The 24,706-nt window shown below is 38.0% G+C and overlaps 1 protein-coding gene across 1 annotated transcript; it reads right to left on the bottom strand.

Moving 5' to 3' along the window:
- Window positions 1-3,883: 3,883 nt before the first annotated feature.
- LOC147543397 (uncharacterized) lies at window positions 3,884-8,523 on the bottom strand. Its single transcript, XM_086636839.1, has 3 exons — window positions 6,189-8,523; window positions 5,990-6,060; window positions 3,884-5,568 (listed from the first exon to the last, which is right to left on the bottom strand). Exon 3 carries the CDS (start codon window positions 5,542-5,544, stop codon window positions 4,294-4,296), a length of 1,251 nt encoding a protein of 416 aa, XP_086492965.1. The 5' UTR covers window positions 5,545-5,568; window positions 5,990-6,060; window positions 6,189-8,523; the 3' UTR covers window positions 3,884-4,293.
- Window positions 8,524-24,706: the final 16,183 nt, after the last annotated feature.

The following is a 24,706-nucleotide window of genomic DNA, read 5'->3' as shown; positions in this document are numbered from 1 at the left end:
TCGCTATTTCCCTCGAACTAGTAGAATAGATTAAAGAAGACCAAGAGCTCCAATCGCCGCTCCTCTACTTGGGACACCGAATAGTGTATTTAATCTCCCTCCTTGAAATCTTGCTAGCACTCCAATGGTGGTTTGATAATAAGAAGACCTTCTTCTTGCTTGACTAGAAGATAGCTTGGGAATTAGCTCACTTTCTCCTCTCTACTTGATGTGGTAGAGTAAGAAAGCTTAAGGAGAAATTTCACACCTTATTCTCTTCCCTATGAGTGTTTATATAGAACCCTAATAAGAATCCACCTCCTTTTAGATTTCCTAAAACACCCTTTAGAATAAGATTTAGGGAAATTATCGAAAATAGCAACTAGTTGATATTTTCTAAATTCCCTAAGGAAATGCCCTCCAAACCCAGCCAAAATTTACAGATTTAATGTTCACAACATAAGGAAACGTTCCTAAAAAAATCAGCCCAATCCGAGCCCTAAAAGTCCCCGAATCGGTCTAGACCCAAAACCCCGTTTTTGGGCTTTTTGTGCTATCTTTTCCCAAATTCTATTTAGGCATGTGAGATATGTTTATGGGACATTCCCAATGTTATATCACACTCCCACTAGTCATATCATCCGATTAAATACCCATTCTTATGTGTAACCCGATGTAGGATCCGATCGAAGTTAGCCGCGAATTACTTCGTAATTCGACGATCGTAGTTGGTTCCTAGCATAAACTCTACGAGCCCTAAATCAATCGGACTTGATGATCTTCTTCATCAATTGTCCTAGCCGACAAATTGCTTGCATTGCAATCTTGGTCGAAGGACATCTCCTTCAACTCCGTTACACAAGAGATTCGTGAAAATTAGACACAACCATCTCCTAGATGTTTTATTTTATATAGCCACTAAAACCCTAATCCCACCGACACACCGCCTCACCGACTCTCTTTTTTCAAATCCAAATTCTACATGGATTCCCTAACGCTAATTAGCGACATAAGCCCTGCTCTGCATATCAGCTCTGTCTCGGAGCGCTGCTCTGCCTCAGAGTCCTGCTTCACATACTAGCTCTGCCTCGTTGACCAGCTAAACTGGATTAGATATCAACCCATATTCAAGACACTTTCAACACTTTCCGTTCATTAGGAAGTTGGGCAATGATGACACTATTAGAGATGAGCTAATTAGGAGAGATTAAATATCGGGAAATACTATAGGTACATCGAACTTTTACTTTATCTTTGACATGCTGACTCAATTTCACTAAAAGACAAGGCATTTACAAATTTTGGCTACGATCTACACTGTTCTTTAACTGTAAAGGGACAAAGGAGAAAAAGGTGAAAAAGGATTTCACAATTTAACTTACAAAAAGAGCATAGGATGAGGATAATAGACCCTCTTCCGAGAAGAGAGTAAACCAGCTTGTATCATCTCCACATAGTATGGAATCAAGAGTCATTACATTATTAAATGATGTATACGTCATGAATCATTGTATCATAAATTGAAGAGTTAATTCCTATATGGCCCCCTACTTTGTGACCAGCTTCCTTTATGGCCCTTTTTTTTCGTAAATTCAAATATGGCCCCCTTTTTTGATGTAATTGTCCTAACTACCCTTCTTAATTCTAAATTTAAAACATTTAAAAAAACTTATTTCCACCTCACCCCTCTCTCTCTCTCTCTCTCTCTCCACCTCATCTCTCTCTCCACCTCATCTCTCTCTACAACTCACCCCTCTCTCTCTTTCCAACTCACCTCTCTCTCTCTCCAACTCACCCCTCTCTCTCCAACTCACCCACCCCTCTCTCTCCAACTCACCCCTCTCTCTCTCCAACTCACCTTCATCTTCTCCGATTGAAGTCGCCTGCCGGAGATTTCCGGCCGGCGACTTCCCAAAAAAAAAAATTTCTCTCATCTCTCTCTCTCTCTCTAAAAATTCGGCGAAGGGGGTTTCCCTTCGCCGGAATCCGTGAACAGACCGATCTGGTCTGTTCACGACCAGACCGATCTGGTCTGTTCACGACCAGACCTTTGAAGGTCTGTTCACGACCAGACCTTTGAAGGTCTGCTGTGAACAGACCAGATCGGTCTGTTCACGGCTTCCGGCGAAGGGAAACCCCCTTCGCCGGATTTTTAGAGAGAGAGAGAGAGAGATGAGAGAAATTTTTTTTTTTTTGGGAAGTCGCCGGCCGGAAAAATCTCCGGCCGGCGAATTCAATCGGAGAAGATGAAGGTGAGTTGGAGAGAGAGAGGGGTGAGTTGGAGAGAGAGATAGGTGAGTTGGAAAGAGAGGTGATGTGGAGAGAGAGAGAGTTGACATGGAGAGAGATGTGTGGTGGAGAGGAAATGAGGTGGAATTATAATTTTATTTTTATTTTTAATTTTGAAAAAAGATTTAAAGGAAGCAATTACATAAAAAAAAGGGGACCATATTTTAATTTACGAAAAAAAGAGGGCTATAAAGGAAGCTGGTCACAAAGTAGGGGGCCATATAGGAATTAACTCTAAATTGAATAAGCTTAAAGATCTACCATCTTAAAATATCTTGGGCGCTCATAGCCATATAAAGACCCTAAAGGTCATCTTATGGGGCATGCCCATTTATTCATACTTCTACCTTATTTATAACAAAGTTTAATACCTTTCGAGAGAATCGAACTTAGTACCTCTAGTATACAGAGTGGGTGTCCGACTACTAAATAAAGTGGTGGTGGACTGGAGCTCCTTCTATTAATCAACAAAGATTCATGTCTCTTGGAGTTCTGATGTTACATCACCTATTCAACTTAAATTAAATTTACCCAACTTTCCACTTCATTAATACATGAAAAATTAAATATCTTTACTAGTTGAATTTTTCAACATGAGAATTGTGGTGATTTTTGATCAACTGTTTTTTATGCTTTCTGAAAGCGAAAAAAACAAAAAGATGGAGTCATATATCAACTGTATAATATCTCATAAAAAAAAAAACTTTTATGTTTGTTGAGAAGAACTATGCACATATATGCATGCATGCTTCTTTGTGGAACAACTGCATCAAGACATGCATGCACACTCATCTATTTGTCTGTGTACCTCTAGAGTTAAGAGACAATACTTTCATGCACTATTCACTATATATTCGAAAAAATTATCAAAAGAAGAAAGAGAAGAATACTTTCTTCTTTTTGTGAAGCTCACTTTAGTTAGATGGTAACATGTACGTAAAACCACTGGAGAGTCCAGGATTCGAATCTTACTATTTCCCGAAAAGAGATGTAGTTTTTTACTGTGCGTAAACTACATTTCCCGAAAAGAAATGTAGTTTTTTACTATGCGTAAATCATAGTTAAGCATTCACAACCCCAAGAGGTATATCTGAACCGAAAGAAATCAAAGATCCCTTAGCACAAGTGGAAAGAAACACTTATCAGATTACCAATTGATGAATCAAGTTTAAGGCACACTTTATAACTAAGGTAACAATTAAACGTGGATAGGAACGACTCTCTTCTAAGAACCCATTACTGAATGGAATGAAATTATCAGTTTGTAGTTTTCGTTTAGTCTCTTGTAGTCTTTACGTTGGCTGTCTTTTTTTTTTTCTTTTTATCGGTGTTATGGCTAGTTTATAACTGCATCGACTATTAGCTTCTATGTATTTCTAACCCTCTTGTTTTATCAATGAAGATTTTGTCTTGTTGATGGAAAACTTAGCAAACCCTAGATGGGTTTTTAGTTAAATATTAATTATCTTAAAAAAATTCAACCCTAGGTTAGAATTTGTCATTAATAGGAAAAACACCAAGGTACTAGGCCAATTATTAAGAAACCCAATATCAACCGAACTTGTAAGAAGTAGCATTACTGCATTAAATGGATCCAAATAAATTAACACAACTGTAAGATGTAATATACTATAATGCATTTAATAGTTATTGACTTGATTTCAATCTTTCAAACACATTAATCTTGTGAATCATCACATTCTTTGTATCAATAATAACACATAAGAAACTAAAAGAAAATTGAATAAGATAAAGATAAACATATAATGTTGTATGAGTTTTGTATATATGGGTCCGTTTATTTAAGTATAACATACGATATCCATAACAAACATATACGTTTAATAATTGATCGATGCCTATCAGACATGACTATGGTTGATAACATCACGACAATGCAAACTATATAACTAATATATAGCTCTTCAATTTTCGTCTAATCGATATCTTAAAAAGTGAGGGTATTCCATCCGAAAGTCATAAGCTAGCTAGGTTCAATTTGGATACTTTGTTGAAGGAATAACCTTATGTAAAAGAGGTAGAGCTAGTGTTTGATCCTTTGTTTGGTTGACTTCCATTGTTGTTTTGAGGATGAAGAAGCTTAGAAGGATCACTAATAACACCCATATGGAAGGGTCTCATGATAGGGTTTCCTGAGCTATTAGGGTAGGGAGATGGTGTGACAGTATTCACTGGCAAGGTTTGTAAACCAGCAGTAGAACTCATCATATGAAAGTAGTTAAGTTGTCTAATTGGGTTGCTATCCAGTGGATGTTGATGAGTAGTAGCATATGGTTGAAAGAATGTTGGTGTTGTCCCAGATGGATACACCAAATATTGAGAAGTACTAGATGGTAGAGACAGCGGGGAAGGCGAGCTTGAGGGATCTTCAGTTTGAGACGACGAATACCCACTTTGAGTAGTACTTCCTAAATTGGATAAAGATAGATTTGATGGATCCCAATGGCCAAAAGAGTTTTGTGGTATAACACTATCTTGTAAACTTGGCAAGGAAGAAAGATTAGTAGTAATCCTAGGGATTAGGAAGTGAGATGAAACTACTTTAGCATTTTGAACATTACCATCTTCTTGGCTTATTCCTTGCTCCACATTTGATCTTTTAGGGCTCATCCAGTTGGTTCTCTGATCAGTAGCCGTTTCATGGGAAGCTTCCTTACTTTTAGATATTATCAAAGGAGCCGAATTTAAATTCCAATATCTAGATTTGGGTTGCTCAGAAGTTTGATCTTCGCTATCGATATTATCGTTGATTGTAAACCCTTCCTTATTAGATTGTAACAAGTGAGAACTATCACTTTTCATGTACGAATCAACAAGGGGAGAAAAACAAGATTGCATTTGATCATTAACTCTCTGTGTTACTACCATGGATTGAGAATACTGACCAAAAATTCCTGGTGGAATTTGAAGAGGAGGAAGCTCATCAATATCATCTTTAGCAGCATTAAGTAACCAATCCACAACTTTGCTAGGTTGATTAAGACCAAGCCTATCTTGAAGGTCATACAATTGGATAGCCGTCGGTACTGATAACCTAACACGCCGGTCTCTTAGTCCTCTTACTGTGCAAACTTTGCTGTGTCTATCTTTCCCACCAAAAGTACGGGAAACACGTACAACCCTTGGATCTTTTAAACCTGACCACGATGATCTTGTCGTAGCCATTTTTCCCTTTTCGATATTGGCATTATCATTGTTGTCTTCCTGCTTTGCTCGGAAATCTTTTCCTTTCGAACTTGACATCATCTTATGCATCTTTCTTTGTGCATTACAAATGTACTGATCCAACAAAAAGAAAAATAGTATCTGGGATAAGTTAGTCGCCTTCTTATATTACCGGAAAAACAAAGTAATTTCATGTAACCTTCCAAAGACTTTACTTATAAGCTCAATGTCCAATAAGGAGGAATTATTTCCACAATCTGTAGTATTTTCTCCTACAAAACTTGCTCACTGAATCGGTTTATATCTATACCTAACTAAATTTCATGCTAAAAAATGCATCAGAACTAGTATTCCATGTACACTTGGGCGATATTGATCTGTTCTACTTCGGTTTTAGTTATTAGGGTTCATTGATCCAAAGTTAGTGAAAGTAAACCACTCCACTGACTTCTACAAACCGAAAAATTAAATAAAATGAACCAAATTGATAAAATTGAAGTGAGCTCTCTTTTGTTGAATTAACAAGTAGACTTACTTGAGTTAAATTCGAAGATTGAAACAAATTAGGACTTCAATTCTTTGAATAGCGAAGATGGAGGTTTGGATCTGCAACATAATAATCACTCTCTTTCAGTCTACTGAAAATTAACATAGTCTTAAAAGAAGAAGGTTAGTTAGAGATGAAATATATCTACTCTCTTTAGTAAGATCTAGGAGATTTTGATCATATGTACCTTACTTTCTGTGAGAAATTCGATATTTTCGTACAACTAATCAATGTCTTCAAGTTCTACATAAGTAGTTCAGATAAGTAGAAAGAATTACAAATCCTGCAATAGTAGTAAGTCCCCCATCTTGAATTTGCTACTGAAATAGACTAGCTTCAAGCTGTGAAAAGATTTCGAAGTTGAAACTTATTATTTGTTGCAGAAGGAATTAACTTACCAACAAGTCAAATAATTTGAGAACTAAAGATGCCAAAGATCAAGAAACTGAGCTATATGGGAAGGGAAAAAGAAAAAGGAAAGGCGCATTTGCTACCATGTGGAATCTATCAATTCCTGCCAACTAAAAGGACTGCTCGCATGCGCGAGATATTACCATTTTGTCGTGCACACAGAGCTATCTTCACATTAATGGTTGGTTAGGTTGGTAATATTCGTCCAAGTTGATGATTGATTATGTCAATATATCATGTCCTAATGACTCGATGAAATCAAAACTTTACCGAATTAAGATAGCTACTCATTGACAGTAACAATAATATTCCAACGGAACGTATGTTGTTGGACACTTACGAATGACAATCCCAAATACAAGGCTAGATACTTAATTCCATAGTCGGGGCCATATGTACCACATCCTAAAAGGCGATAACTGTGGCTTTATCGAAAACTACAAATAGCTTTGAGAATATATAAATAAATATATATATATATATATATATATATATATATATATATATATATATGTACATGTATAGGATTGGTGCTAAATCCAATTTGGGCTTAACTTATAAGATGTTAAATATGATACTCAATGACAATATTATTATAGCTAGCCTAAGGTGAAAACTATAGCCAGTATTGACTAAATGGTAAAAGCTAATGTCATAAGTGGTATAAGAATTTAATCAAGTTATAACAACATAGTTATTTTCATGAACTAATAATTAGCTCCCAAAGAATTGAGGTCTATGTGATAAGTTTATTATCAGCTTGATTAGGATAAAAGCAACTTGGGATAGGGCAGGGACAATGCTACATAGTTGAGGGACCAGATTACCTTTAAAAAAAATGCATAACACCCACTGTACAGAGAGAGAGAGAGAGAGAAAGAAAGGGACCACCTTAACTTTTAACTGTCAACTAGGCAGAGAAATTTTGCATGGAGGAAGTTGAACCTAAATTGCTGACAATATCCCTCAACTAGCAACACTCAGTACACTGGCAATGCTTAACAATAACCTTACAACATGCAGCAAAAAAGAAACTGGCTCCAGTACAGTGTTTTCCTTCATCTCACTTTAGTTAGCAGCTACTATATAATAATAATTGTAATAATCATTTACAACTAATTCTAATCTGGTTAGTTGTATATGAGATATCCTTCCTCAATTTGGACTGAGGGTAAGAAGTACATAGGTAAGTAAAGAGTAAAATCCAAATCCGACGTTGGGTAAGAAGACATTGACCACCTCAAAAAGGTACGGGGTTTTGTTCTTGGTGAAGGCACCACCAGCCCACCCAACAGGCCTTGGTACTTACTAAACTTGAGCGTACACCTGTAGCCCAGTCTCCGTACACTCTTGCGAGCGATGTGGGTCTATCACAATTCCCCACCCACAGCGAAGATACCACTTTGTAATTCCCCGAGCCTTAGCAGTTACTGATATTGTCCTCGTTTTGACCACCTCACACAAGTACGAGGTTTTGTTCTTGGCGAAACCACCACGAGCCCACCCAAAAGGCCTCGATAATTACTAAACTTGAGCGTACACCTATAACAATGGCGTATAACCATATATATAGAACTCACCGTGAAAATAAAACTATATAGGAAAAGGGTTATAGTAATCAATAAAATAATATTTAGATCCTCTTGACTCTTACTCATAATCAAATAGTTTTGAATTAGATAACTGCAAAAGTCTCCTTAAGGGCAAAGTTAGAACAAAGAACCAAAAGAAGGTGAAGCTCGCCTAGATTGAATTACTTAATGTTTAACAGGTAACAGAGTAACCAGTTCGGTTCTTCATTTTTACTTTTTCTATTTTTTTTTATTCACATTTGATGAATTTCTTATGATCATATCCTTATGCCCCAGTTTAAATTAGGGTTTCAACTGGAGACTGAATGGGGCGGAAACCCTAGAAAAGTTTCTTTTTTTTATTCTGACAGATGAAGGGGTAGTAGAAGTCTTTATACCTCTATAGAGTTCTTTTAGACTTGGTTTTGACAACACAATCTAGTAGCTGCAACGATCTATCTAGTCTTGGGGGACTAATAATTTGGAAGAACAACAGTTGCAGTTATTTGTGCCACTCATTCTGAAAGGCCAGAGCCAGGTAACCCAGACTGCAACCCTCAGTCTAATAACTACTAGTATCACTACAGTGACCTTGCCTTCACTGTAAACTGTAATTAATACATTGGGATCTAGTGAGATACTCCTAATACCCTCCACAAATTCGACCAGGTTTGAACCCGTAGACTCAATTTGAGACATAATTTAAAATCATAAACAAGGGAGACTTTTCGTTAAGATGTCGGCTAACTGATGGTGCGCCATAACAAACTTAACTGAAAGAGGGTGCGGTGTCACTTTTTCCCGAGCAAAGTGGAAGTGGTAATTTAATTCTATATGCTTGGAGCAACCATGAAATCAGGGGTGACCCTGGGCCAAAGCGAACAAAGCGTCGCTTCGGGCCACCAACTTTTAGGGGCCACCGATACATTAATTTCTGTTAGAAATATATAAGAAGTCCAACTCTCTAAGAAAATTATAAGGGCCCCATTTGAAAAATGTTAAGTAAAAAGGACCGTCAAATTCGATGATCTTTAAATGAATAGTAGGCCCAACAGTTTGTTTGATTTATGAGAAAGTAGAGTAGAAAGTGTTGATTCAAAAACTGGTGGAGACAAATGATGATTACGAGAAGCTTAACCCGTTTAAAAAATGTTAAGTAAAAAGGACCGCCAAGACATTAGGTTTCAAGCTCCACAATTAGAAGAAGCTTTAGAAGAATTCGTGGAGACAAGTGATAATTCAAAAACAGTTTATGATGCCGAAAATATATTAAAACAAGACTTTGAAAATTTTGAATTCCTTTTGAGCATGGTTATTTGGCATAATATATTGTTTACGGTAAACTCTGTTAGCAAAACACTTCAAACTGAAGATATAGATATTGAAGTTGCATTAAAGAAATTGAATGGACTCATTCGTTATCTTGAAGATTATAGAGAAGTGAGATTTGAAGAAGGCATGGTTGAAGCTAAAAAAATTGCCATTAAAATGGGAGTTGAAACAAGATTTCGGGAAAAACGTATTATTCGAAGAAAGAAACAGTTTGACGAGAATGCGTGTGAAGATCCATCAATGTCACCTGAAGAAGCATTTAGAGTTAATTATTACATATACATATTAGATCGAACTCTTTCTTCATTTAAGAGCAGATTCGAGCAAACTAGAAATACAAAGAAATATTTAGTTTTCTGTTTGAGTTAAAAAAGATAAACTCCCAAGATGATGGTGATTTATGATATTCATGTGTTCGCCTTGAAACCCTTTTCAAGCATAATGAGTCATATGACATAGACAGACTAGACTTATTTTCTGAACTGGAAGTGTTGAAGCGTCTTTACCAAATGAGATCAAAAGACCAACTGAAGTGCTAGATTTTTTTAAAGATATGAAAGGTTGTTAACCAAACACATGGGTTTCTTATAGAAGTATGTTAACGATACCAGTTATTGTTGCCTCTGCAGAAACAACTTTTTATAAGTTGAAGTTGATTAAGTCTTATATTCGATCTACTATGTCAGATTAAAGGTTAAACGGGTTAGCTACATTATCTATTGAGAAGAATATGGTTGACAGTCTTGATTATTCGACGATTATTAGTGACTTTGCATCGAAAAATTTAAGAAGAACAAAATTTCAGTGATTGTAATGTCAAAAAAATTATTTTTGTATATAAATATGAGAAAATATTTTGCAGTACTTATTGTTTTCATGTAAATACATTTTTACGTTTTACAATTGGATAGAAAGGGCCACATTTTCAGACCTCGCTTCAGGCCACCGAAAAGTCAGGACCGCCCCTGCATGAAATACCAGATTTCCTATATCATATATATCGCACTTTGGTTATTGGCCGGTTGGGCGAGATGAAAGCCGAACTCATTTAGTACAAAACCTACCCATGTGATGTTTGCAGCCGAAACAGAGATGGCTCTATCGATCTTCGGCTTCTGAACTTGAACGTGATACAGTCGGCTGCTTCTGGGCGCCCCATACAATAAGATTAAGACCCAAGTAGATAGAGAAGCCAGTAGTGGATCGTCGAGGATCAGGACAACCAACCAAATCGACGGCCGAATTGGCAATGATCATGTTACAACGAGAGTCTTTGAAAATCTGAGGATGTAAGAGAGTAGCAAGGTCAGAGTTTATAGAAGATGAAGATAATTGAATTACCTATCAGTTCTATAGGCACACTCGACTTTAAAGATCAGAACATATGTTTCTGATAAGAGGACTCTCCCCACATGTGTCGGCTTGTGTGAATTAGTTACTAACTACTTTAGTTAGTTATAACTAATTTACTCTTTCTCTCTCTAAGTTGTCTGATTAAGATGTATTCTATATAAGGAGATGAGTGATAACTTTGTAATTAGTTGTTCAAGAAGTTCAATAAAAGATTATATTTCAAGAAAATCATGAAGTTTTACATGGTAACAGAGCCAGTATATATCGCTTAAGAACCCTAATTTTGATTTCCAAAACCAATTGGATTCAGGAACTCGAAGAGAAGCTGATCTTCTATCATCAAAGAATCAGAGATACAATTTTCATCCTGAATGAGTACTCCAACACTGAATATGAACACTAATCAAGGTCAGAGATCTTACAATCCAAATCTTAATAGTCTTATATCTGCTAGACTAGATGGTTCCAATTTTCTTGTTTGGAAAGATCAGGTAGAAAATGCCTTGAGTGGAAATGATCTAGTGCGCTATATTGATGGCACCTATAGTGAACCCCCTCAATTAATTTTTGTGGAAGGAAGAGATGTAGCTAATCCAACTTATCTTCAATGGCGGAAAACTGATAGTTTTGTGAAGGCTTGTATTAAAGCCATCATTACCTACTCTATTGCTTCGGATATTCTAGGTTAAAATACATCTAGAGAAATTTGGTATTATTTGGAAATGATATTTCTTCAAGAATTTGAAGCACAAAAATGTTCATTAAGAAATAAGCTTCAAAACATCAAGAAAGTATCAACTTTTATATCTGAATACTTGAGCAAGATTAAGACTCTTGTTGACTCTCTTGTAGCTGTTAATGATAGAGTTAGTGACTCTGAATTATCAAGAATTGCCTTACAAGGCTTAGCTAAAGAGTATTCTCAATTTGTCATAGCTATACAAAATAGAGATGACTTTCTTAAGATTTGCAGAACTCAGAAGTATATTAACTCACCATGAACAATGGCTGAAAGAACAAGAAGCACTTAATGATCCAAGTGAAACTTAAAATCATAAGCGAAGTGTTGAGTCAAGTCAGAGAACACAATTCAGACCAAATATAAGACATTCAAAATCAGTCAAGAAATAATTTTTTTGATTATACCATTGTGCCTTGTGCAATCTGCTACAAATGGGAGCATACAACAAGACAATGTAGGATGAGATTTAAAATTTTCTCAAAATCTTCCAAGTCTACCCAAAGAAATTTCACAAATTTGCATTTACAAGAAGTTGAAGAAGATGATGAAGATGAAGAAACACTTGACCAATAAGAAAGTGAAGACGAATAAGCCCACTTTGGTGCTATGGTGAATGTGATTCTTCTAACACTGAAAGCACTTATCTTTCTTCTGCAACTGTCCAAGATAAAAAGTGGATTGTTGATACAAGAACAACAAGCCATATGACCCATAATAAAGAATATTTGATCTCTAATACTTCTTATAAGGGTTCAAATAGAGTTTATGATTGAAAATGGCAACTGTTTGGATATTGCTAGCACAAATCCAACTACCTTGGCTACTGGTTCGCCTACCTTCCAACTCAAAAAGGTCTTACATGTTCCAACTCTACAAAAGAATCTCTTGTCCATTTCAAAATTCACTAAAGAAAATTTTTGTAGTGTTGAATTTCTTCGATGGGGATTCTTAATAAGAGATTTATGGTCGAAAGATGTCTTGGCAGAGGGACTAACGGTTAACGACCTCTATAACATTGATTTTCAGATGGATTCTTATTTCACAAAGATAAAAAAGTCTGAGGTAGCATATCTAGCAAAAGCTACAACTGAAGTATGCACAATAGACTTAGACATGCATCAAAGGAGGTTATCTTATCTCTAAAAAGATATAAAAAAATTAAAATCACTTCCAAGAACTTCAAAAGTTTATGTTCCTTTTGCCAATTGGGAAAGAGTCAAAGATTACATTTTCCTGTATCAGAGAGCAGCTCATCTATTCCCCTGCAGTTGATTCACTGTGATATTTGGGGTCCAACACCCATCACTACTAAGTTTGGTATCAGATATTATATACTGTTCCTTGATGATTACAGCAGGTTCTTTTGGATCTACCCTATGAAGTTGAGATCAGATAGCTTGAAATGTTTCCAACACTTTCAGACACAACATGAGAAACTCTTCTCATTGCCAATCAAGTGTTTTCAGAGTGATGGCGCTCTTGAATTGAAGAAAAAAGAGTTTCAGTCTTATCTTACTAAGTGTGGCATTGTGTTTAGGAGATCTTGTCCTTACACCCCATAGCAAAATGGAATGGCAAAGAGAAAGAACATGCAAATAACTTCAGTAGGTAACACTTAACTTTTTTTAGCATCCATGCTAAAGGAATTCTGGTTTGCTGCTAATTTAACTGCTACCTATCTTATCAATAGAACTCCAAGTAAGTTACTCTCCTATAGAACGCCCTATGAGGTTTTATTTTAGACATGTCCTGATTATGTTATGATTAAAGTCTTTGGGTCATTATATTTTCCTTATTTGGAAAATGTAAAAGGTGATAAGCTCAGACCCAAGATAGCTAAGTGTGTGTTTATTGGGTGCAACCCCATTCATAAGGGCTATAAGTGTTTAGACCTGAGCTCCAACAAGAAATATGTGTCTAAACATGTCATCTTTGGTGAGTCTTCATTCCCCTTTACCACTCTATCCCAAATCAATTCTTCTCCAGCATTGTTGAATGAATCATCTTCTTCTTACCAAATTTTTCCTTTTCCCACTTTACCCACAAGTTCAGATATGTTACTTCCTTCTTACCATACTACCAATTCCTTAGATGATCAAGTTTCCCCATCTCAAACTTCCTCCACCTCAGAGCCTTCTCAGTCCTCCTTTTCCAAGCTCACATCAAATGGAGCAGCCTTAGTCTTTGAGTAAACCAACTTCAATGGTTACTGATGCACCCGAAAAGGTTGCACACCCAAGCGGAGGTATCAAGTAGTAACCGGCAAAGCCAGGATCGATCCAAGGATAGGAAGGTAGTTTGGATATCGAAGGGTCTTATTCGTCGGTTTAAGTGTTACTAGCTAACTTAGACTAAGACGAAAAGGGAACAAAGGTAAATGAGGAGTTTTATAATCGAATAACTAACAAAAGAAGAAAACAAGTAAAACAAACTAAATTATCAATGTAAACAGGCGAGAGAGATTCGAGAGAGGAGTTGAAGGAGCAAGAGTAGGGAGGCAACAAATAAGTGAGAGAAGTGTCGAGGTCCGAGAATCCATAATGATAAACCTATGACTATGTGTGGTCCGATCTAATGTGTTGACGTATAATCGATATTCGACTCCTGAAGTAGATGTCTCTAAGTACTACGTATATCCGGAGATCATACTTAGTCAAACAAACGTCATAAATCGGTTAATCCCGAGTCATCGAAAGTGTTGTCTAGTCGCCTAACGATGTGAAGTGCATGACAAGACACATGAAATTACGATCAAAACAATAATCGAATTAAATGAACATCAATTCATAATCAAAACATCAAATCATATTAAACATAGTCACGAATTCATCACATTTCATCTCATATAATCGACACGCTAAAGTTAGCTAAACATGGTGATTGAATAAGAAATGGAAAGAAAATGATGAGAGAATCCCCCTTTTTCGACGTGGTTCGAGGCTAAGATCGTCGGAAAATATGAGTCTTTAAAGTGCAGCCGATCTCCCCTTAGCAAATTCTGGGTTCCCCATAACGACCATCATCATCTTCTCCATTTAGAACTCAACCTCCATTAAAGCTAAACCCTAGCTTTCTCTCTCAACAATTTCTAGCCCAAAACCAAATCAAACACAAGAGAAACAAGGCAAATGACATGGGGAGTAGAAACCCTAACTTTTCCAACCAAGACGGCTTGAAGAATCCGGCCAAATGAAACAGTTAGGTCCGGCCAACTCAAACAAACATGGAAATCCGGTAAACACCAGCCCTCCCGGCCTTAATGCTGTTGTTCCGAGCATGTTCCAAGCCATCCCGAGCTATGAAGGTGAGAACCCGAGCTGCTTTTGCGATTTGAGACCATCCCGTCAAGAGTACCAGCAAATCCCGAGCTGCTGTTGTTCGGGTTGCTTCCACGCTTGTCCCGTGTGCTCTATGCTGCTGCTGCCGTACGCGCGTCCCTTGCCGTGAAGCCCAAGCTGCTGCTGGCCGGAACCTTGCTAGCAGCTCCCGTGCTTGCTCCTGCCTCGATTTTGCCCCTACCGAGCTGCTCCAATGCCGGCCAAAGCTTGGCCGGCCTTAGTGTTGGCCGGCCAAACTTGGCCGGGTCTCCCCTCTCTAGCTTCTCTAAACCAAACCCTAGCTTTTGATGATGAAAACCAAAACCCTAGCCCTTCTCTCCCAAAACTTGTGTGTTGCTTGGTGAAGAAGATCATGAATAGTAGTTTTTCTCAATTGACCCCTTTTTCTCACTTGTGTATACACAAGTTTGACTAAGTCTTAGACCATTTGACTTGGACCAAAGAGAGGGTGCTCATAAGTTCTCCATTATTCTCTTCCTCTTTGGGCTCTTAGGTTGGGCTTCTTTCTAAAGCAAGGGAGTGCCTTCATAGAATCCTTGTTTCAAAACCGAACCTCGGCTTCTTTCATTCACAACTTCTCCGTCCGAACTCCGAATCGACTTCCGTTTTCACCGTCGGACTCGTCATTGACTTCACTTGTTGTTGGACTTCTGATTTTGACCAAAATACCCCTGGTGCTCTTTTCTTCCCTTTTGCCGCATAATATGAAAATGTGATAATTCGTTCTCTTTATTCCGAATTACACGTCAAACCCCAAATAAATTACCTAGCAATAAAAACACATAAATAATAAGAAATAAAACTCGAAAAGAACTAACTCATCAAAGTTAAGTGACCTAAATGTGGCATTTTCACGCCACATCAAACATCCCCAAACTTAGAATTTGCTAGTCCTCGAGCAAACAAACAAAACAAGACAATAAAGTAAACCTAGCTCACTTTCGGAGGGCTCCCGGTTGCATTTAGCATATGCAACAAGCCTTTAAACCCTTAGGTTACCCCTAAAGGACGAGTTTTGTCTCGTGAGGGTTTCCAGTGAATACACCCACAAAGTTCTAGATTTCCAAGAGACATAAGGGTTCAACTATCGATGCAAATAAGGTGATGATCAACAAGTGAGAGACTTAAGTATGTCAAACATATGAACCAAACCAATAAACACAAAAGCATGCTAAGAGTCTCCTCACTAATAGTTTCATACTCAAGTGCAAATGTCTCATCATCATGAGTATCATCCAAGGCTAAAGTTACAAAACCTTGTTTCCTATCATAGCACATTTCGCCTCAACTTTAGCCTCACGGTCATACGCTCTTAAACATGAAATCACTCAAATCGAATTGTAATGGTTCACTCTCATGTGTGAGCATAGAATAACGGAAACTCAACACATACAAAATTAAATGAGGATAACAAGTTCTAAAACGAAATGATCTCTTAAGAATGGAAATAACCACTAACGGAATGGGGAAGCTCACTCACCCTTCTCACCCACTCTACCCTCTAATAATATCTCTTAAAAGTCAACGGATACAAGTGATGGAATGGAAGATGATGAAATCCCGAGAATGTCGACGCCTTCAACGATAAAAGAACACTCAAACAACCTTTAAACTTAACTTCTTGCCTTGAATACTTTATTTTCCACAACACTTACACAAACACAAAATAACCCATATAGACTCTTTCTTTCTTTTTTTCTTTTTTTTTTCCTTTTTTTCTTTTCTCTTCTTTTCACTTTTTTATTTTTTTCGTTTTTTCCTTTTTTTCACTTTTCACTTTCTTACACACATACCCAAACACCAAAACAAAAATACGACTAGTATTCTCAACAAATCACCTTTACTTTCACATTTTGCTTTCACATCCTTTCTTCTTTACTTTTCATGCCTTCATTCTCGAGAGTAGTATGATGAATGGATGGTGGAGTATCCGTTTTCCTAAAGTTGACACCATTATCGGGTTTCATGGACTACAAGAGTAAGGTTTATTCGCTATCCTAATGTCACTCCTAGTGGCTAAGGAAGTTGAGCTCATGAGATCTTCTAAGCTCCATTGAAAGTTGCGAAGTTGAGTAGCTCTTCATTCTACTCGGAGTTAGCGCAGAAGAGTACACTCAAAAGCAATAAAAAGGCTCAGATATCTCACATGGGTTTAAGTCTCCACTAATGACTATTTTAGGTCACTTAGAAGTGTTCCTTCTTCCTTAAGATGCTACTCACATGATAAGACACCAACACCAAAGGACTCAACATTCATGAAAAGACTAAGAGTATGCATAAGATTTATCGAGAAAGACACACATGCATCAACATACTTAAGAAAACCACTAGAGTCATACCAAATCTACCCAAAAATTTTCAAATTTGGTCAATTTGTTGAACCCTCTTGTCTTTTGAAATCTAAGGTCATGATGTCATGCGACCAAAAGGTCGTATCCCTATCCCCAAACTTAAAACTAACATTGTCCTCAATGTTCTAAGCATATACTCACCAAAAGATAAGAGGTACAATAAGTTAAAGAGAAGAGTGGAAGGATATTACCATAGCCGACGGAGATAAAAATTTATACTACCAAGACTTGTGCATTCGAGTTCCAAGTTGATGATAAGCCCATCGCCATCCCCAAACTTGGAACGAACCACGTCCCAAAAGTATACAAAGTGAGAAACACTCCTAACACATCAATATAAAACATAAGAATGAAGCATAAGCATGACCACATAAAAATGACCACTCACGCGGGATCACTCGATTGCATCAAGCTATGCAACTAGCCTTTGAGTCTCTCGTATGCACGAGAGCACGAGTTTTGTCTCGTGGAGGGTTTCTAGAGATGATACCCACAAACATCAAAGCCCATCTTAATCGGTTCAACAATCATAAAGCAAAAGACGAAAGATTTGGGGATCAACCCAAAGAAAAGATGTAACCGATAAGAACCGTCTCACAAGAATGTAATGACATAGGTATATTAGTGAGGCGGCCACAAGGACGAGGTAATCCCCAAACTTGAATGACGAAAAGACAACAAAGTTTGGCATACTAATAGAGGGGGCATGCATTTCACCAAAATGATCTACAAAGGTCTCAGGAATCAAACTAGTCATGTTGTTATGGTCCTGAGCATTAATAGTATTGCCCCTTTGAACTACCGGTGCAAGCATATATATATCACAGGTAGGGAATAATTGTTGAGAGAATGAGGGTTTAGGTCTATCAACTGGTTTTGGCCCAGATTTTGACTTAAAAGCCTCGTTATGTTCATCTCCTCTCTCGGAATTTGTAAGATCCTCGGGTATACATACCTTCATAGGGGTCTCCAAGTTAGATACTTCATCTATTTCGAGAGTGGAACTAAACGTAACACATTTAACACTAGCACTAGGTGTATTACCCTCACCTATACCCTTGGAATTTGTTGGAGTTTGGGGTTGGGAAACCATTTTCTCGATGTCTTTCAATTTTTCCTCCATCTCTTTAAGGGCGTGCAAGGTGTTTTGGCTAATTTGAGTTTCTGCCTCATAAAATGATTTCGAAACATTTTCAAGAGTCCTCTCATGATAAGACGCATAAGTGAAACCAACTAAGGGCTCTTGAAGATTCTCACAATCATTTGTAAAGGCATCACTCCTTGAACTTATGGGCTTCATATGAGTGTCCACGACATTTGTGCATCCTAGTGAGATATCTCGACAAGGAGAAATAATAGGGCATTCACCCGCTAGGTGTTCTCGACTTGCACAAATGCTACAGACACTATCAATCACCAAATCACAATCATGCATATCTATAAATTCTTTCCGAGCCATGTAGGCAATTTTATCTTCTACTTCCCCTATCTCCTTTAAAAAGTATATGCCTCATTTTGAGTAACAGTTTCCTTCGGCTATATCTCCGTCACTCTTAACGGGTGTGTCCCAATCTTGGACTTTCTCCGCTAAGAGGTCGAGATACTCCCAAGCCTCATTAGGACTTTTACTCATAAACTCTCCGTTGCACATCACTTCCACGAAGTGTTTCATTTTGGAGGTCAAGCCATCGTAAAAGAACCCGATGACCCTCCATATTTCATAGTTATGATGTGGACATGCGAGAAGGAGGTCTTTAAATCTCTCCCAACACCCAAAGAAGGTCTCCTCTTTGTGTTGCTCAAAATTCATAATTTCTCTTCTTAAGGTGTTGGTTCGATGGATTGGGAAAAACTTTTTCAAAAACACCCTAGTCATCTCATCCCAACTTCTTATAGTCCTAGGCCTTAGAGAATGAAACCATATCTTCGACTTTTCTTTTAATGAAAACGGAAATAATTTGAGCTTAGCGATTCCCTCAAGTTCTCCATTGATTGGGAGTATCGAGCAAATCTCATCGAACTCTCTCAAATGAAAATATGGATCTTCATTCTCTAGGCCTCGAAATATAGGAAGTAATGGAATAATCTCAGGGTCTATGTCTAAATTACACTCATTACTCGGAAATATGATGCATGAAGGTATGCTAGCCATATTAGGTTCAAGGTAGTCTCTAAGACTTCTAAGTGGTCGATGAACCTCATACCCATCATTCCAACTATCATTCCCATAAACATCCATTGAAGCACAATTAAAGCAAAATGCAAGCAATCACAAGTGTTCAATTCAACTACTACTATCAATAATAGACAAGATGCAAATGCACTTAAGCCGCTCAAATAGGCAAAGGTTAGGAACGATACTAGAGGTGGCGTTTGTTACCACAATTTGATCCTCTTCCCTTTTCTTGTCTCTTTATTTTTATCCCCAATCTTGTTTGCTTTCGTCCTTTAAAGCTCCTTGGATGAGTACCTTCGAGAAAACAAAAAAGAATAAAAATAAACTAGGAAAAATGAACAAAGAAAGCGTCTAAGTAAATAAGTAACACTAAACTAATGAACAAAAACGACAAACGATCTCCAAACTACTAAACCTATCCCCGGCAGCGGCGCCAAAAACTTGATGCACCCGAAAAGGTTGCACACCCAAGCGGAGGTATCAAGTAGTAACCGGCAAAGCCAGGATCGATCCAAGGATAGGAAGGTAGTTTGGATATCGAAGGGTCTTATTCGTCGGTTTAAGTGTTACTAGCTAACTTAGACTAAGACGAAAAGGGAACAAAGGTAAATGAGGAGTTTTATAATCGAATAACTAACAAAAGAAGAAAACAAGTAAAACAAACTAAATTATCAATGTAAACAGGCGAGAGAGATTCGAGAGAGGAGTTGAAGGAGCAAGAGTAGGGAGGCAACAAATAAGTGAGAGAAGTGTCGAGGTCCGAGAATCCATAATGATAAACCTATGACTATGTGTGGTCCGATCTAATGTGTTGACGTATAATCGATATTCGACTCCTGAAGTAGATGTCTCTAAGTACTACGTATATCCGGAGATCATACTTAGTCAAACAAACGTCATAAATCGGTTAATCCCGAGTCATCGAAAGTGTTGTCTAGTCGCCTAACGATGTGAAGTGCATGACAAGACACATGAAATTACGATCAAAACAATAATCGAATTAAATGAACATCAATTCATAATCAAAACATCAAATCATATTAAACATAGTCACGAATTCATCACATTTCATCTCATATAATCGACACGCTAAAGTTAGCTAAACATGGTGATTGAATAAGAAATGGAAAGAAAATGATGAGAGAATCCCCCTTTTTCGACGTGGTTCGAGGCTAAGATCGTCGGAAAATATGAGTCTTTAAAGTGCAGCCGATCTCCCCTTAGCAAATTCTGGGTTCCCCATAACGACCATCATCATCTTCTCCATTTAGAACTCAACCTCCATTAAAGCTAAACCCTAGCTTTCTCTCTCAACAATTTCTAGCCCAAAACCAAATCAAACACAAGAGAAACAAGGCAAATGACATGGGGAGTAGAAACCCTAACTTTTCCAACCAAGACGGCTTGAAGAATCCGGCCAAATGAAACAGTTAGGTCCGGCCAACTCAAACAAACATGGAAATCCGGTAAACACCAGCCCTCCCGGCCTTAATGCTGTTGTTCCGAGCATGTTCCAAGCCATCCCGAGCTATGAAGGTGAGAACCCGAGCTGCTTTTGCGATTTGAGACCATCCCGTCAAGAGTACCAGCAAATCCCGAGCTGCTGTTGTTCGGGTTGCTTCCACGCTTGTCCCGTGTGCTCTATGCTGCTGCTGCCGTACGCGCGTCCCTTGCCGTGAAGCCCAAGCTGCTGCTGGCCGGAACCTTGCTAGCAGCTCCCGTGCTTGCTCCTGCCTCGATTTTGCCCCTACCGAGCTGCTCCAATGCCGGCCAAAGCTTGGCCGGCCTTAGTGTTGGCCGGCCAAACTTGGCCGGGTCTCCCCTCTCTAGCTTCTCTAAACCAAACCCTAGCTTTTGATGATGAAAACCAAAACCCTAGCCCTTCTCTCCCAAAACTTGTGTGTTGCTTGGTGAAGAAGATCATGAATAGTAGTTTTTCTCCTTTGACCCCTTTTTCTCACTTGTGTATACACAAGTTTGACTAAGTCTTAGACCATTTGACTTGGACCAAAGAGAGGGTGCTCATAAGTTCTCCATTATTCTCTTCCTCTTTGGGCTCTTAGGTTGGGCTTCTTTCTAAAGCAAGGGAGTGCCTTCATAGAATCCTTGTTTCAAAACCGAACCTCGGCTTCTTTCATTCACAACTTCTCCGTCCGAACTCCGAATCGACTTCCGTTTTCACCGTCGGACTCGTCATTGACTTCACTTGTTGTTGGACTTCTGATTTTGACCAAAATACCCCTGGTGCTCTTTTCTTCCCTTTTGCCGCATAATATGAAAATGTGATAATTCGTTCTCTTTATTCCGAATTACACGTCAAACCCCAAATAAATTACCTAGCAATAAAAACACATAAATAATAAGAAATAAAACTCGAAAAGAACTAACTCATCAAAGTTAAGTGACCTAAATGTGGCATTTTCACGCCACATCAAACATCCCCAAACTTAGAATTTGCTAGTCCTCGAGCAAACAAACAAAACAAGACAATAAAGTAAACCTAGCTCACTTTCGGAGGGCTCCCGGTTGCATTTAGCATATGCAACAAGCCTTTAAACCCTTAGGTTACCCCTAAAGGACGAGTTTTGTCTCGTGAGGGTTTCCAGTGAATACACCCACAAAGTTCTAGATTTCCAAGAGACATAAGGGTTCAACTATCGATGCAAATAAGGTGATGATCAACAAGTGAGAGACTTAAGTATGTCAAACATATGAACCAAACCAATAAACACAAAAGCATGCTAAGAGTCTCCTCACTAATAGTTTCATACTCAAGTGCAAATGTCTCATCATCATGAGTATCATCCAAGGCTAAAGTTACAAAACCTTGTTTCCTATCATAGCACATTTCACCTCAACTTTAGCCTCACGGTCATACGCTCTTAAACATGAAATCACTCAAATCGAATTGTAATGGTTCACTCTCATGTGTGAGCATAGAATAACGGAAACTCAACACATACAAAATTAAATGAGGATAACAAGTTCTAAAACGAAATGATCTCTTAAGAATGGAAATAACCACTAACGGAATGGGGAAGCTCACTCACCCTTCTCACCCACTCTACCCTCTAATAATATCTCTTAAAAGTCAACGGATACAAGTGATGGAATGGAAGATGATGAAATCCCGAGAATGTCGACGCCTTCAACGATAAAAGAACACTCAAACAACCTTTAAACTTAACTTCTTGCCTTGAATACTTTATTTTCCACAACACTTACACAAACACAAAATAACCCATATAGACTCTTTCTTTCTTTTTTTCTTTTTTTTTTCCTTTTTTTCTTTTCTCTTCTTTTCACTTTTTTATTTTTTTCGTTTTTTCCTTTTTTTCACTTTTCACTTTCTTACACACATACCCAAACACCAAAACAAAAATACGACTAGTATTCTCAACAAATCACCTTTACTTTCACATTTTGCTTTCACATCCTTTCTTCTTTACTTTTCATGCCTTCATTCTCGAGAGTAGTATGATGAATGGATGGTGGAGTATCCGTTTTCCTAAAGTTGACACCATTATCGGGTTTCATGGACTACAAGAGTAAGGTTTATTCGCTATCCTAATGTCACTCCTAGTGGCTAAGGAAGTTGAGCTCATGAGATCTTCTAAGCTCCATTGAAAGTTGCGAAGTTGAGTAGCTCTTCATTCTACTCGGAGTTAGCGCAGAAGAGTACACTCAAAAGCAATAAAAAGGCTCAGATATCTCACATGGGTTTAAGTCTCCACTAATGACTATTTTAGGTCACTTAGAAGTGTTCCTTCTTCCTTAAGATGCTACTCACATGATAAGACACCAACACCAAAGGACTCAACATTCATGAAAAGACTAAGAGTATGCATAAGATTTATCGAGAAAGACACACATGCATCAACATACTTAAGAAAACCACTAGAGTCATACCAAATCTACCCAAAAATTTTCAAATTTGGTCAATTTGTTGAACCCTCTTGTCTTTTGAAATCTAAGGTCATGATGTCATGCGACCAAAAGGTCGTATCCCTATCCCCAAACTTAAAACTAACATTGTCCTCAATGTTCTAAGCATATACTCACCAAAAGATAAGAGGTACAATAAGTTAAAGAGAAGAGTGGAAGGATATTACCATAGCCGACGGAGATAAAAATTTATACTACCAAGACTTGTGCATTCGAGTTCCAAGTTGATGATAAGCCCATCGCCATCCCCAAACTTGGAACGAACCACGTCCCAAAAGTATACAAAGTGAGAAACACTCCTAACACATCAATATAAAACATAAGAATGAAGCATAAGCATGACCACATAAAAATGACCACTCACGCGGGATCACTCGATTGCATCAAGCTATGCAACTAGCCTTTGAGTCTCTCGTATGCACGAGAGCACGAGTTTTGTCTCGTGGAGGGTTTCTAGAGATGATACCCACAAACATCAAAGCCCATCTTAATCGGTTCAACAATCATAAAGCAAAAGACGAAAGATTTGGGGATCAACCCAAAGAAAAGATGTAACCGATAAGAACCGTCTCACAAGAATGTAATGACATAGGTATATTAGTGAGGCGGCCACAAGGACGAGGTAATCCCCAAACTTGAATGACGAAAAGACAACAAAGTTTGGCATACTAATAGAGGGGGCATGCATTTCACCAAAATGATCTACAAAGGTCTCAGGAATCAAACTAGTCATGTTGTTATGGTCCTGAGCATTAATAGTATTGCCCCTTTGAACTACCGGTGCAAGCATATATATATCACAGGTAGGGAATAATTGTTGAGAGAATGAGGGTTTAGGTCTATCAACTGGTTTTGGCCCAGATTTTGACTTAAAAGCCTCGTTATGTTCATCTCCTCTCTCGGAATTTGTAAGATCCTCGGGTATACATACCTTCATAGGGGTCTCCAAGTTAGATACTTCATCTATTTCGAGAGTGGAACTAAACGTAACACATTTAACACTAGCACTAGGTGTATTACCCTCACCTATACCCTTGGAATTTGTTGGAGTTTGGGGTTGGGAAACCATTTTCTCGATGTCTTTCAATTTTTCCTCCATCTCTTTAAGGGCGTGCAAGGTGTTTTGGCTAATTTGAGTTTCTGCCTCATAAAATGATTTCGAAACATTTTCAAGAGTCCTCTCATGATAAGACGCATAAGTGAAACCAACTAAGGGCTCTTGAAGATTCTCACAATCATTTGTAAAGGCATCACTCCTTGAACTTATGGGCTTCATATGAGTGTCCACGACATTTGTGCATCCTAGTGAGATATCTCGACAAGGAGAAATAATAGGGCATTCACCCGCTAGGTGTTCTCGACTTGCACAAATGCTACAGACACTATCAATCACCAAATCACAATCATGCATATCTATAAATTCTTTCCGAGCCATGTAGGCAATTTTATCTTCTACTTCCCCTATCTCCTTTAAAAAGTATATGCC

This window comes from Eschscholzia californica, unplaced genomic scaffold, assembly GCF_041429995.1.
Source record: "Eschscholzia californica isolate CP2 unplaced genomic scaffold, dmEscCali1.0.p SCAF_4, whole genome shotgun sequence".
In the NCBI taxonomy this organism is placed as follows: Eukaryota; Viridiplantae; Streptophyta; class Magnoliopsida; order Ranunculales; family Papaveraceae; genus Eschscholzia; species Eschscholzia californica.
This window is presented reverse-complemented; position numbering and strand designations above follow the sequence as displayed.